The 13431-nt window shown below is 38.1% G+C and overlaps 2 protein-coding genes across 2 annotated transcripts; one reads left to right on the top strand and one right to left on the bottom strand.

The window, feature by feature from the left end:
• Positions 1 to 8988: 8988 nt before the first annotated feature.
• On the bottom strand, positions 8989 to 9855 carry LOC141392156 (uncharacterized). Its single transcript, XM_073965108.1, has 2 exons — positions 9709 to 9855; positions 8989 to 9635 (listed from the first exon to the last, which is right to left on the bottom strand). The coding sequence occupies exons 1-2, from the start codon at positions 9754 to 9756 to the stop codon at positions 9174 to 9176; spliced, it is 510 nt and encodes a 169-aa protein (XP_073821209.1). The 5' UTR covers positions 9757 to 9855; the 3' UTR covers positions 8989 to 9173.
• A 1736-nt stretch (positions 9856 to 11591) lies between these two features.
• On the top strand, positions 11592 to 12406 carry LOC141392157 (uncharacterized). The gene is made up of 2 exons (XM_073965109.1): positions 11592 to 12140; positions 12300 to 12406. The coding sequence occupies exon 1, from the start codon at positions 11751 to 11753 to the stop codon at positions 12066 to 12068; it is 318 nt and encodes a 105-aa protein (XP_073821210.1). The 5' UTR covers positions 11592 to 11750; the 3' UTR covers positions 12069 to 12140; positions 12300 to 12406.
• The last annotated feature ends 1025 nt before the right edge of the window (positions 12407 to 13431 follow it).

Here is a 13431-nt window from a genome sequence, read left to right on the forward strand (position 1 = left end):
TTAAAAATAATTTTCGAATAATTCAAGCCCTTGAAAAAAATTTAAAAAATCTACGCTCTTGTATTTTTGTTTGTTAAATTTTTGAATAAATTGTTTAAAGAATCCAATTAAAAAGAAATCCACTAGTTGGAAATTATTATTAAACAAATCCACGACCTAAAAAATAATAGAAAAAATTGAAGATCTTCAAAAAATTGTTTAACTAAATCCAAGACGTGATTGCTTGAGTTGGAGTATTCCCCCAATTTCTCAACTTCATTTATTACCCTCTATTACAGAGAGTAATGTTTTTCAAAACGAACTGACAGTGTTGCAAAATTTTACTGATCGCTACCAATATCATGATTTCATCCCGGCGAAGGGAATTATGAATCGTCTTCTCAGTTTTTGAAATGATGCCAAGATCCAAGATCTTGAACAATCCTAAAAAATCCACGACCTTGGAAATAATTTTTAAATAATTCACTCTTATGAAAAAAATAAAAAAAAATGTACGCCCTTAAACATTTAATTTAAATAACACACGTCCTTGAATATTTGTTAAAGGAATCCAAGAAATTAAAAAAAAATCCACGAGTTGGAAATTATTTTTAAACAATTTTTGAATAAATTGTTTAAAGAATCCAATTAAGAAGAAATCCACTAGTTGGAAATTATTAATTAACAAATCCACGACCTAAAAAATAATAGAAAAGATTCAAGCCCTTCAAAAAATTCTTTAACTTAATCCAAGATCTTAAATAACCCTTAAAAAATCCACGACTGTAAAAAACGTTTCTAAATAATTCACTCTTATGAAAATAAAAATTATACAAATCTACGTCCTTAAACATTTTATTGAAGTAACCCACGACTTGAATAATCTGTTTAAGGAATCCAAGAATCCAAACAAATCCACGTGTTGGAAATTATTTTTTAAACAATATCTTTATCCAAGTCTTTGAAAAATCCTTTAAAAAATTCCACCCACTTTGAAAATAATTTTAAAAAATTCAAGTCCTTTCAAATTTTTAAAGAACTCTACGACCATTAATTATAATTATTAAAAAAAAAAATTAAAGGATCCCAGCCCTTTAATATAATTTTGAAAAAATTCCCACGCTTGAACATATTAAAGTAATTTTATAAAAAATTACGTCCTAGAAAATTATTTTTAAAAACTCTACGGCCTTACAAATTATGTATAAAAAGTCACGCTCTTGAAAGTAATTTTTAAAAAATCTATGATTTTGAAAATTATTTTAAAAATTCAGTCCTTTAAAGTATTTAAGCAATTTAAAACTCTTGTTGGACCCCCAAAGTCTTGAGGCCTTGATGTCAAAAGGGCACATATTTTCTAGACCGCTAAGAATTTGGTTTTACTCTTAAAAGAAAAGTTGTAGCACTCGACTTAAAGAATAATAATTGTGAACACATAAAATATATTCAACCTCACCTTTAAGGTCAAAATCGTCAAGGTCAAATTTCCTTTTTTAATTTTTTCTCGGATATCAAACCCATCAAAATTGAAACAAACAACCAACTAGAAAAATTTACCTTAGATCTTAGTAAAGAACTTCCTAGATTATTGTGGTCCATTGTTTTCTTGAATTTTGAACGGTTTAGTATCTATGGAACAGGGACCGAGAAAAGAGTATAAAAATCGCATTTGATTTGCTATTTTGACCATTAAGAGCCGTTTCTATGGTGTTCGTATGTTCTAGGAAGTTGTTTACTAAGATCTAAGGTACATTTTTCTAGTTGGTTGTTTGCTTCAATTTTGATCGGTTTGATATCTGTAGACTAGGGGAAATTTGACCTTGACGATTTTGACCTCGAAGGTGAAGTTGAATGGATTTTTTGTGTTTACAATTATTATTCCAAATTCTTAGTGGTCTAAAAGATATGTGCCTGACAAAATGATCTCTTTTGACATCAAGGCCTCAGGTCTGTGGGGGCCCATAACCGCGAAAGTTGAAGTGATAGGGAACAACGCCGGGACACGTATTTTCTTATATTTGGTCTTCTATCACACTGCGGTGTCAGAATATGGTTAATAAACCATGACTCAAATTACACACAGTGAAATTCTTAAAAACTTCACGACCTTGAAAATAATTTTTAAAAAAATCCATGGTCTTGAAATAATGTTTAATAACAATCTACTCCCTTGAAAATAAGTTTCAAAATTCCTCGCCCTTTAAACAAATCTTAAAAATATCCAAGCCCTTGAAATTTAAAAAAACAATCCAATTACTGACTGTTTTAGTTCGCGGTATGATAAACAACTCACTCCTCCACCATTTATTCTCGCACTAATTCTCGCTACCTGATGCGTCTGGACTAACTTTAAATAAAAATGGGCTTGCTTACACCTTGAAAGTTTTTGCGGATACAATGTTCATAGATGAGAAAAAGTAAAAAACAAAAAAAAAATTGCCGGAGGAATTTAAAAAAAAAATCGCGGTCAAAGATCACATTTATATGGGTTTTTTAGGTTTTTACATTTTGCTTCGAGTACCTCCCTTATAAAAAAATTGTTCGCAGAAAGGTCCTTGCAGACATGTTAGCTTGTCGACGGTACATATTTTTTGAAGACAAGTCCAAATGCTCTAAAAAGTCCTACGGTAACTAACATTATTACCTGGTGATAACCATATTTTAAATTAGTGACTGATATTGGCATAAACTTCGCACATCGTAATATTTCTCAGAATCGTACATATATCAAGTTCCAAGAAGGTCTACAGCGGACAATACCTTCGGATACCTTCCTCACATAAAATGTTCGCGTAAGTGCAGTTTAAGAGCTTTTAGAGAAGGTTCTCTTTGTTGACCTGTAAGCCTACTTGAGATAAGTGCCCCGATATGTTACAGCGCTATAATTTTATTCCTCATAATTGCCTCGGTAATGGCTCGAATGTTCAAAAACTTTGCCTGATTGGTATAATTGCAATACCAAGGAAATATGTTTTTTGGTTCGTCAGATGATCATTAGACCCAAGCCATCTCCCTCCGTAACGCCATTATTAAGAAAACAAAACAAAAAAATACTGCGTCCGCTTTAGAGATGCTGACAATAATAATATAGGCCAATAAACGCTACTTCGGACTAAATAAACTGTTCAAAAATAAAGCCACCTCTCGCCAAACAAGCACGACAAGACAATGAACATTGTTTTCACTATCAGACGTTTCAACATTGTTTCATTCCACTTTTCGTTTTCAGGCTAGACAATAAAATGTTGACCCCTAAGATTCTGTTTCATATCTCTAATTTTCTTAGAAACACACATCCAGAATCTGGAATCAGCTTTTGTTTCAAATCTAAAAATAGTTTGTTAATGATTTGTTTTGGTTTCTCTTGGACGGGAGCGATGCTTTTCCAAAGACATCATAAATTTATTTGTTTTATCTATCCGAGATTTCAAATAAAAAAAAATATAAAAACTAAAAAGCCAATTGATAATTCCCTTTGCTGGGATCATGGGAAATCATGATATCGGTAGCGATCAGTACATTTTGAAAGACTGTGAGTTTACTCTCTATAATAGAAGGTAATGAAGAAGTGAAGCCAATGAGGGAATACTCCAGACTTAAAGCAAAAAATAAAAAATCGATTTTATAAAGTAACAAATCGGTTCTACCCCTTAATATCACATATTTTCCACACTTTAAATTCTTCGCACAGTTGTACATTTCATGGACTATCAGTACTTTCCAGTGGAGCACACTTTCCCCCACCCACCAAATGCTCATCATCCGGCCAAGAGGGTTTTGTTGCTTTTTTTAAAAAGCATCGGGTTATTAGGTGACAATTAATAAAAATAATTATTCAAAACTAAGATTCGTGTGACCGACCACTACATATGTATGTGAAGCACATGGTTTTTCGTACAGATCAGACAATTTCCGCCACCATGGTTTTATACATATGTACAAATTTGTCATTCGGACTATGCGTGATTTGGCTGATAACAAATTTATTGGGGATTTCGCCTTTTATGCTTGACTCAGAAGATCATAGCCCAATTGATTATGAAATTATTGTGAATTATATAAATAGTATGATTTGAGTGAATATATATTTTTTGACAAAATGATTCGTAGCAAAGAACATAGCATAGATTCGAAAGTCCAGAACAAATTTGCGAAAAAATAATAAAAAATAAAGCACTGTAATAAAATGATTATTGAAGAATTAATAAAAAATTGAAATTATTTTATTCTTTGGGATTTAAATGTCTTAGTACTAAATCATATTTTGTTCTTAACCTTGCAGATAATATTTAAAATTCTTGGTTTGTTTTATTTATTAATGTCAGCCGTGAGTGACCTTTATAGGTCTTCAGTTGCTATAGAAGACCTCAAAAAGCCTTCTGCTGTCTGTCAAATATGTGAAGAGGTCTCAAATGGTCTTTTATTGCTTACAGAAGACTACAAGAGGTACTCTGCTGTCTATAAAAGACCTCAAGAAGTCTTTTGTTGTCTATAGAAGAACTCCAGAGAGAAGAACTCTAGAGAAGAACTCCCGTTGTCTAAAGAAGACCTCCAGAGGTCTTCTGTTGACTAGGGAAGAACTCTTGAGGTGTTGTCTATAGAATTCTTACGTTCTTTATAGAAGACCTCAAGAGGTCACCTGTAGTTTATAGATGATCTCAAGAGGTTTTCCACTGTCTATAGGAAGAATCAAGAATTATTTTATAGCTATAGAAGGCCACAAGAGGTCGTATTGAGCTAAGGAGGCATTCAGAGATTTTCTGTTGTCTACAGAAGACTTCCAGATGCCGTCGCCTTTAGAAGACCTCCAGAGGTTGTCCACTGTCTTCTGAAGACCAGAGGTCGTTTGCAGTCTTCTGTTGTCCACAGAATACCTCCAGAGGTCTTCTGTTGTTTATAGAAGACCTCTAAAAGTCTTCTGTTCTCTATATAAGACCGCTAGAGGTCTTCTGTTGTCTATAGATGTTCTGGAGAGGTTTACTGTTGTTTATATAAGACCTCCAGAGGTCCTCTGTTCTTTATAGAGGACTTCTGTGGTCTATAGATGACATCAGGATGTCGTCTGCTGTCTAGAAGACCTCCAGAGGTCGTCTGCAGTTTTATCGTCCACAGAATACCTCCAGAGGTTTTCTGTTGTCTATAGAAGATATCCAGAGGTCTTCTGTTGTCTATAGAAGACCTCCAAAGGGCTTCTGTTGTCTACAGGATACCCCCAGAGATCTTCCGTTGTCTACAGAATACCTCCACAGGTCTTCTGTTGTCTATATAAGAACTCCAGAGGTCGCCTACTGACAATAGAAGACGTTTGCAGTCTTCTGTTGTCCACAGAATACTTCCAGAGGTTTTCTGTTGTCTACAAAAAACCTCTAGAAGTCTTCTGTTGTCTATAAAAGACCGCTAGAGGTCTTCTGTTGTCTATAGAAGTCCTGCAGAGGTTTACTGTTGTTTATATAACCCTCCAGAGGTCCTCCGTTCTCTATAGAGGATCTCTAGAGGACTTCTGTTGTCTATAGATGACATCAGGATGTCATCTGCTGGCTAGAAGACCTCCAGAGGTCATCTGCAGTTTTCTATCGTCCACAGAATACCTCCAGAGGTCTTCTGTGCAGAAGTTTTCTACTGTCAGAAGACCTCCATAGGTCTTCTGTTCTCTATAGAGGACTTCTGTTGTCTATAGAAGACAGCCAGATGTCGTCGTCTTTAGAATACCTCCAGAGGTTGTCTACTGTGTTTTGAAGACTTCCAGAGGTCGTTTGCAGTCTTCTGTTGTCCGCAGAATACTTCCAGAGGTCTTCTGTTGTTTATAAAAGACCGCTAGAGGACCTCTAGAGGACTTCTGTGGTCTATAGATGACATCAGGATGCCGTTTGCTGTCTGGAAGAGCACCAGAGGTCATCTGCAGTTTTCTATCGTCCACAGAATACCTCCAGAGGTCTTCTGTGCAGAAGTTTTCTGCTGTCAGAAGACCTGCAAAGATCTTCTGTTCTCTATAGAAGATATCCAGAGGTCTACTGTTGTCTATAGAATACCTCCAAACGTCTTCTGTTGTCTACAGGATACCCCCAGAGGTCTTCTGTTGTCTATAGAATACCTCCACAGGTCTTCTGTTGTCTATATAAGAACTCCAGAGGTCCTTTGTTCACTAGGGAAGAACTCTTGAGGGTGTTGTCTATAAATTCCTATGTTCTTTATAGAAGACCACCAGAGGTCTTCTGTTCTCTATAGAGGACTTCTGTGGTCTATAGAAGACATCCAGATGTCCCCGTCTTTAGAAGACCTCCAGAGGTTGTTTACTGTCTTTTGCCGTCCTCCAGATGTCGTTTTCAGTCTTCTGTTGTCCACAGAATACCCCCAGAGGTCTTCTGTTCTCTACAGGATACCCCCAGAGGTCTTCTGTTGTCTACAGAATACCTCCACAGGTCTTCTGTTGTCTATATAAGAACTCCAGAGGTCGTCTTCTGACTATAGAAGACCTCTAGAAGTCTTTTGTTCTCTACAGAAGACCGCTAGATGTCTTCTGTTGTCTATAGAAGTCGTGCAGAGGTTTACTGTTGTTTTATATAAGACCTCCAGAGGTCCTCTGTTATCTATAGAGGACCTTTAGAGGACTTATGTGGTCTACAGATGACATCAGGATGTCGTCTGCTGTCTAGAAGACCTCCAGAGGTCGTCTGTAGTTTTCTATCGTCCACAGAATACCTCCAGAGGTCTTCTGTTGTCTATAGAAGACCTCCAAAGGTCGTCTGTTATATACAGGATACCCCCAGAGGTCTTCTGTTGTCTATATAAGAACTCCAGAAATCGTCTGCTGACTATAGAAGACCTCCAGAGGTCGTTTGCTGTGTATATATGGCCTTCAGAGGTCGTCTGCTGTCTATAGAAGACCTCCAGAGGTCGCATGCTGTCTATTGAAGACCTCCAGAGGTCGTCTGCTGTCTATGGAAGACCTCCAGACGACGTCTTCTGTCTATTGAAGACCTCCAGACGACGTGTTCTGTCTATTGAAGACCTCCAGAGGTCGTCTGCCGTCTTCTGTTGTCTACAGTATACATCCAGATGTCTTCTGTTGTCTATAGAAGACCTCCAAGGGTCTTCTGTGGTATATAGAAGACCTCCAGAGGCTTCCTGTTGTCTATACAAGAACCCCAGAGGTCTTGTGTTGTCTATAGAAGACCTGTAGAGGTTATCTGGTGTACATAGAAATCCACAAGATGTCTTCTGTTGTCTACACAAAACCTCCAGAGGTCTTCTGGTATCTATAGAAAACCTGCAGGAGTCGTCTGCAGTCTTCTGTTGTCTGCAGAATACCTCTAGAATTCTTTGGTTGTCCATATAAGACCTCAAGGGGCCGTCTGCTGCCTATTGAAGACCTCCTGAGGTCGTCTTCTGTTTTCTATGGAAGACCTCCAGAGGTCGTCTTCTGTTTTCTATGGAAGACCTCCAGAGGTCGTCTTCTGTCTATTAAAAACCTCCAGAGGTTGTCTAGAGAATACCTCTAGAGGTCATCTGTTGTTTATAGAATGTCTCTGCCAGAGATAATCTGCCGTCTGTTGAAGACCTCCAGACATCGTCTGCAGTTTTCTGTTGTCTACAGAAGACCTCCAGATGTCTTCAAAGCCTTCCGATGTTTATAGAAGACATCATAAAGTTTTCTTTTGTGAAGAAGACCTCCAGAAGTTTTCTGCTGTCTATAGAAGGCCTCTAGAGGTCGTCTGTAGTCTTCTGTTGTCTACAGAAGACCTCCAGAGGTCGTCTACTGTCTATAGAAGATCTCCAAAAGTCTTCCCATGTTTATAGAAGACCTTATTAAGTCTTCTTTTGTGTATAGGGGACCAGAAGAAGCCTTCTGGTGTGTATAGACGACCACAAGAGGTCTTCTCGTTTGTATAGAAGACTTCAAGATGTGTCTGTCTTTTGTCTTCTATGGAAAATCTCAAGAAATATTCTATTGTCTAAAGAAGACTTTAAGAGGTCTTCTGATGGTGTGCGTAGAAGGCCTCAAGAGGTCCTCTGGTGTGTATAGAAAACTTCAAAACGTCAAGAGCAGCTATATAATACTTCCAAAGTTCGTCTGCTATCTATATAAATTCTAAAGGGGACCTTCTTTACCAATCGATTAACTGCAGAAGTCTCCTGATGTTTATAAAAGATCTCAAGACACCTTCTGCTGTCTAGCGGAGGCCTCAAGAGGACTTCTGTTGCCTACAGAAGGTACTAAAAGGCACTGTTGTCTATAGAAGGCCTCTGTTTGCTATAGAGCACCTCAAGAGGTCATCTGTTGCCTGCAAAAGACCTCAAGAAGACTTCTGTTGTCCGCAAAAAGCATTAAAAGGTCTTCTGTTGTTTGCAAAACACCTCAATAGGTCTAATGTTGTCCGCTGAAGATCTGAAGATGTCTTTGCTCTTTTGCAAAAGACCTCAGGGTGTTTTCTGTTGTCCGTAAAAGGCCTTTAGAGGTCCTCTGTTGTTGGCTGAAGATCTGAAGAGGACTACTGTTGCAACAAAAAATTTCAAGATGTCTTCTGTTATCTACAGGATCAGGCATCTTCTGCTGTGTAAAGAGGGCCTCCGTAAGTATCTTCTGTTTATAGAAGGCGTTAAGAATTTTTCCTTAGCTATAGATGATCTCTATATTCTCTTGCCTATAGACGACCAAGGAGCTCTTGGTTGTCTAGAGAAGACCTCAAGGCGTCTTCTGTGATCTATAGAAGATTTCAAGGGGTCCTTTGTTGTCAATAGTAGACTCAAGAAGTTTTCTGCTGACAAAGAAGACCTTACAAGGTCTTCTGGACGTCAAGATGACTTCTGTAAGTCTTCTGTAGTTACAGAAACCTCATGTCTCAGGTGTCTTTTTTGGCTTATGGAAGACCTCATGTGATCTTCTACTGCCTGTGCAAGACCCCAACATACCTTTTGTTGTTGCTAGGGAAGACCTTACAAAGTCGACTGTTGTTTTAGAAGACCTTCTGTTCTCTTCCTAAGGGTGTAGGTTATAAAAATGCATTGGCATTACAAAATCTGTGAAATATTCCATTAGATGGAATATCAACATTGGGTTTATTGTTGTTTTTAATAAAATTACTAGATTACTACTACAGCTACATCTAAAAAATATTTGTTGCTATGGTACACTTGTATTAATACTGCTTCTTCTGGGCAATAGACCCAATTTCAGATTGAAAACATTTTCACTTTTAACACTTTCTTTCAAGAAATTTCATATAACTGGGTGATCCCTCCTCAACCGGCAAACCAATTTCACCGCTTACAATGCGTTCGAGAAAATGTTCCGCCTCCATCATCATGCTGCGCAGCCCATACTGCTCCAGCAGGGCTAGGATTTCATCATGTTGCGGTGATGTATCGGGACGTAAATATTTAAACATAACTGCTGTCCAGCTACGAGAAAATGCTCTCATTTTATCATGGCACAGACCGGGCTTTTTAAATTCCAAAGCATTTTGCAGTAGAGTTTCGAGGGATTTGCGATGCCCTAGATAAGGCTCTGTGGTGGGTAAATGTTCCAATACATTCCGTAGTAAAGTTGCAGTTTTCTCAGCCTGTGATGCGGTATATTCTATTTCAGCATCAATGAAATTCTGGGCAGGTTTTTGCAATGGTCTGGGGAGAAAAGATATCGGGAGTGGATGGACAATCTGAAATAAATCAAGATGAAGTTTTTCAATTAATATTGTTGAATTCTTGTACCGTAAGTGTTGATAGACTTACCTCTGCCAACACGGCTAAAATGGCAAATGAAAGCAACTGCTGCTTCATTTGGTTCTGCTAGGGGTTTTCTTTGCGTCCTCTTCTCATGAATATTCCAAAATGTACTGAGCTTCGTTGTGGTATTTTAATTCCATTTTATATAAAAGGCGCTTTGGCTTGTTTCAAGTGCTTATCAGTGCCATGTGACATTCTCAGCGGATCGACGGACAGTCAGACAGAAAACGTTTGCTCTGTATTTTTATTTTGTTGTTGTTGTTTTGTTTAAAATGCGAACCGAGATGAGCTGAAATGGAATTTGAGCCAGACTTTTTCATATATTTCGATTGATTTACATATATATTGATTGACTTATGCAACGAACATTCGGGTAGTGGGCATGATTTATTGAGGAAGCTGCTCTTGTTATTAAACGGCAAGCAGGTCAGATTTTCTTGTAATATTATATATGAATATAATATTTTTATATAGTTTGAAGCATCTACTGCTCCCACAAATATTTTAAAAGCTTCCCGTAGATAGTTCTGAATATCAAATTAAACTATTCTTAAGATTGTATGTTGCATACTTTTAGGAGAAAAATATTCATCAGCTGGTAGGACGTGGCTTTACTTAACAATACATTTATGTATAACGCGAATTATTCAATTTTGAATATTTTTTTGAAAAAAAATGTTTAAAAATCCTCCCTTATTGAAAAATCTCTAAAAAGAATCTACGTGTATTGAAAGAACGATTTAATGACAAAATAATATTTAAAAAATTCAAGCAAATTTTTTTTAGTCCAAGTTTATTGAAAAAATTATTAAAAGACAAATAATCTTTTAAAAGATTCACTTTAAAAAAATTAAATGATGCATTTTTTTTTTTTAAGAAAAATTTTATTAAAAATCAACGTTTATTGAACAAAATTTCATTAATTAGCTAATCAAACCTCAATCCATATATTTATTCCCATTCTCACTCTTTCTTCTCCTGCCAAATCTAAAAATTACATCCTTATTTGCCAATCAATAATTGCACTTGGAGGAGAGAACGTGTGCTGTTCTGTATCTAACAAATACAAATATATTTATATTTAAATGTAAAACGTGTCAGTAGATTATAATTTACGTAATACGTAATATAAAATGCGTCATGTGCTTTTGCACATTGACTAATTAATTTTTTTAGACGTTAATTTGTCGGATGCAACAGCATTAAATTATACGCAGATTATAGAAACGTAAACGTTGCTCACTAAAAACATAATTTTTTAAATTAATTTTGAAAATCTGTGGTCGACGGTACTGCTACAAGCACGCAACCGAAAGGTAAAAAAGATGAGGAGAAAGGGAAGCGAAGGGGGAGTTTAATCTGGACCCAGCCATCCGAGGATGGGAGCGACCCTGACTCCGAATCAGACAGCAGTTGCAAAATCAACACCACCGTTGTGGAGAAGCCCGTTAACGAGGAGGTCCACAAGATGGTAGACGAGGTAAGCGAAAGCATATCTAAACTTACAACGGAGAAAAAAGTTCGGTGGACTGGAGCCCAGAGACGTAGGTACCAGAGGATCCAGGCACAGCTAAACAAAAAACAGCGGGCCGCACCAAAAGAGATCAACAATCCCTCCACTTCCTCGGAAGCGGCGAAGAGGATTAGATCTCCAGAGGAAGAAAATACCGCCAAACCAAGTAAGAAGAAAATGAGGAAGAACTACAGGGACGAGAGGTGCTATGCAGTGATCGATACCAGTAGAGGGTCCGGCAGATTACCTAAAGAACACCAGCAGGCCATCGAAAATATGGTCAGCGATAAAATACTGGAACACATTCTAAAGAGTGGGCCAATAAAAAATAGTCAGCAGCGAGCTCAAAGGGGACCTTTTAGTATACCACTTGGGACCGCACGCGAACCCGGCCGCTCTCGAGGAAGTCATCAACAGTGTGACAACTCCTTGGGAAGGCGGAAAATTGAAGCTGGTGAGGAAGGACGAGATACCTCATCTGACTAAAGCGACGGTTTACGTCAAAGGGTATGGCTGCAAGTTCGAGACAGAACGCATGCTCGAGGTCTTTGGCAAGCAAAATGAGACCTTGGAAGTGAAGAGGTGGGAAGTCTTCCACAGGGAGGAGAAAGAGGATGGCACTCTCCTTGTGGTTGGAATTGACGACCTCTCACTATCCAGTCTTACAAAGACAAAGGGTAAGGCGTACTACATCTGTAATGCAGTCACCTTTAAAGTTGGAAGGGCACGAGTCGGGGAAGAAGAAGAGGATGCCCACCAAACCAGCAAGGAGGACAAACCACCGAGCAATTCCGAAGAGGGGGTCGAAGCCATCAGCGACTCCCAAGAAGCACGATTACTGGATGACTCATGATTGAGGTCATCCAGATAAACCTCCATCGGAGCGAAACGGCAACTCAAGCCCTGATGGATAAAATAAACAAAGGTAAAATACACATCGGTTTAATCCAGGAACCTTGGACCGTAAAGAACAAGGTTTCCGGACTAAACCACATTAATTACCAACTCTTTTACGCTAATACAGGAAACCGACCGAGGACCTGTATTATATGCCATAAAAACTTATGCTTTCTTTTCTCCCCAGAGTTGTCAACCTCGGACGCCACAGTGTTGAAGCAAGGGAATGGTAATATATACCTCGCATCAATCTACCTGCCGTTCGACTCGCCGACATTACCACCTTCGTCGGAGCTACAGCAACTGGTGAGGAAAATCAAGCAAACAGGTAACGAAGTACTAGTAGGTAGCGATGCTAACTCTCACCACATTTCGTGGGGTAGTACTAATACTAACAAGAGGGGTCAAGCCCTTCTAGAATTTTTGAATACTAACGACCTGATAACCCTTAACATAGGAAATACACCAACCTTTGTTAACAGAGTTAGGGAGGAAGTATTAGATGTAACAATATGTTCAGAAAATCTAATAAACGAGGTACATGAGTGGAGAGTTTCAAAGGAACACTCCTTCTCTGACCATAGGTATATTAGGTTTAAAATATCAAGGCCACCACCGAATCCGATAACTTTCCGAAATAAATCCAAAACTAATTGGGCTAAATTCGGAAAACAAGTTAAAGATAGACTAGGGCAAGAAGTTGAGGTTTGCCTAAGCAAAGAAGATATTAATAGGAATGTCAATAAACTAACAGAGGCTCTAGTAAGGTCTTTCGAAGAAAGTTGTCCACTTCGAGAGAGGAAATCTGCCTACGAAAAACCCTGGATGACAGGGGAAATTCGTAACAAAGGCAAAGAGGTCCGAAGACTTTACAATAGGGCAAAACGTAAAAAAGCAGCTGTATTCTGGGACAACTACCAAACAAAACTAAAAGAATACAACAAAATGACAAGAAACGCCAAACGGAACTCCTGGAAGCTTTTTTGTGAACAGGTAGATAGCGTGAATGACGTCTCTAAAATTAAAAAGTTTCTATCTAAAACTCACTCACAACCCGAGCTTCTGGTTGATGAGACGGGTAAAAAGATGGAAACAGCCGAGGAAACTCTAAGCCTTCTGATGAGAACGCACTTCCCGTCGAGTACTACGGCACATACGGTGTCACCGATGGAGATAGCTTATGCATCAGAAGAAGCACCAAAAATCAACAACTTGATGATTAAAGAAGCAATAATGAGCTTCTCACCATACAAAGCAGCGGGACCAGACCAGATTTTCCCAGCCTTACTTCAAAGGGAAGTGGACTATATTTCGTCCAA

The sequence above is a fragment of the Musca autumnalis genome, unplaced genomic scaffold (assembly GCF_047663935.1).
Source record: "Musca autumnalis isolate F117 unplaced genomic scaffold, ASM4766393v1 scaffold_2, whole genome shotgun sequence".
NCBI classification, from domain to species: domain Eukaryota; kingdom Metazoa; phylum Arthropoda; class Insecta; order Diptera; family Muscidae; genus Musca; species Musca autumnalis.

What these genes read in the sequence shown, in the direction of transcription:
- LOC141392156 (XM_073965108.1), bottom strand. Translation starts at nt 9,756, where the DNA reads ATGAAGCAGCAGTTGCTTTCATTTGCCATTTTAGCCGTGTTGGCAGAG. An exon ending in TTTTAGCCGTGTTGGCAGAG is followed by an intron (nt 9,636 to 9,708) that starts GTAAGTCTATCA and finishes GATTTATTTCAG; the next exon opens with ATTGTCCATCCACTCCCGAT.
- LOC141392157 (XM_073965109.1), top strand. Translation starts at nt 11,751, where the DNA reads ATGCTCGAGGTCTTTGGCAAGCAAAATGAGACCTTGGAAGTGAAGAGG.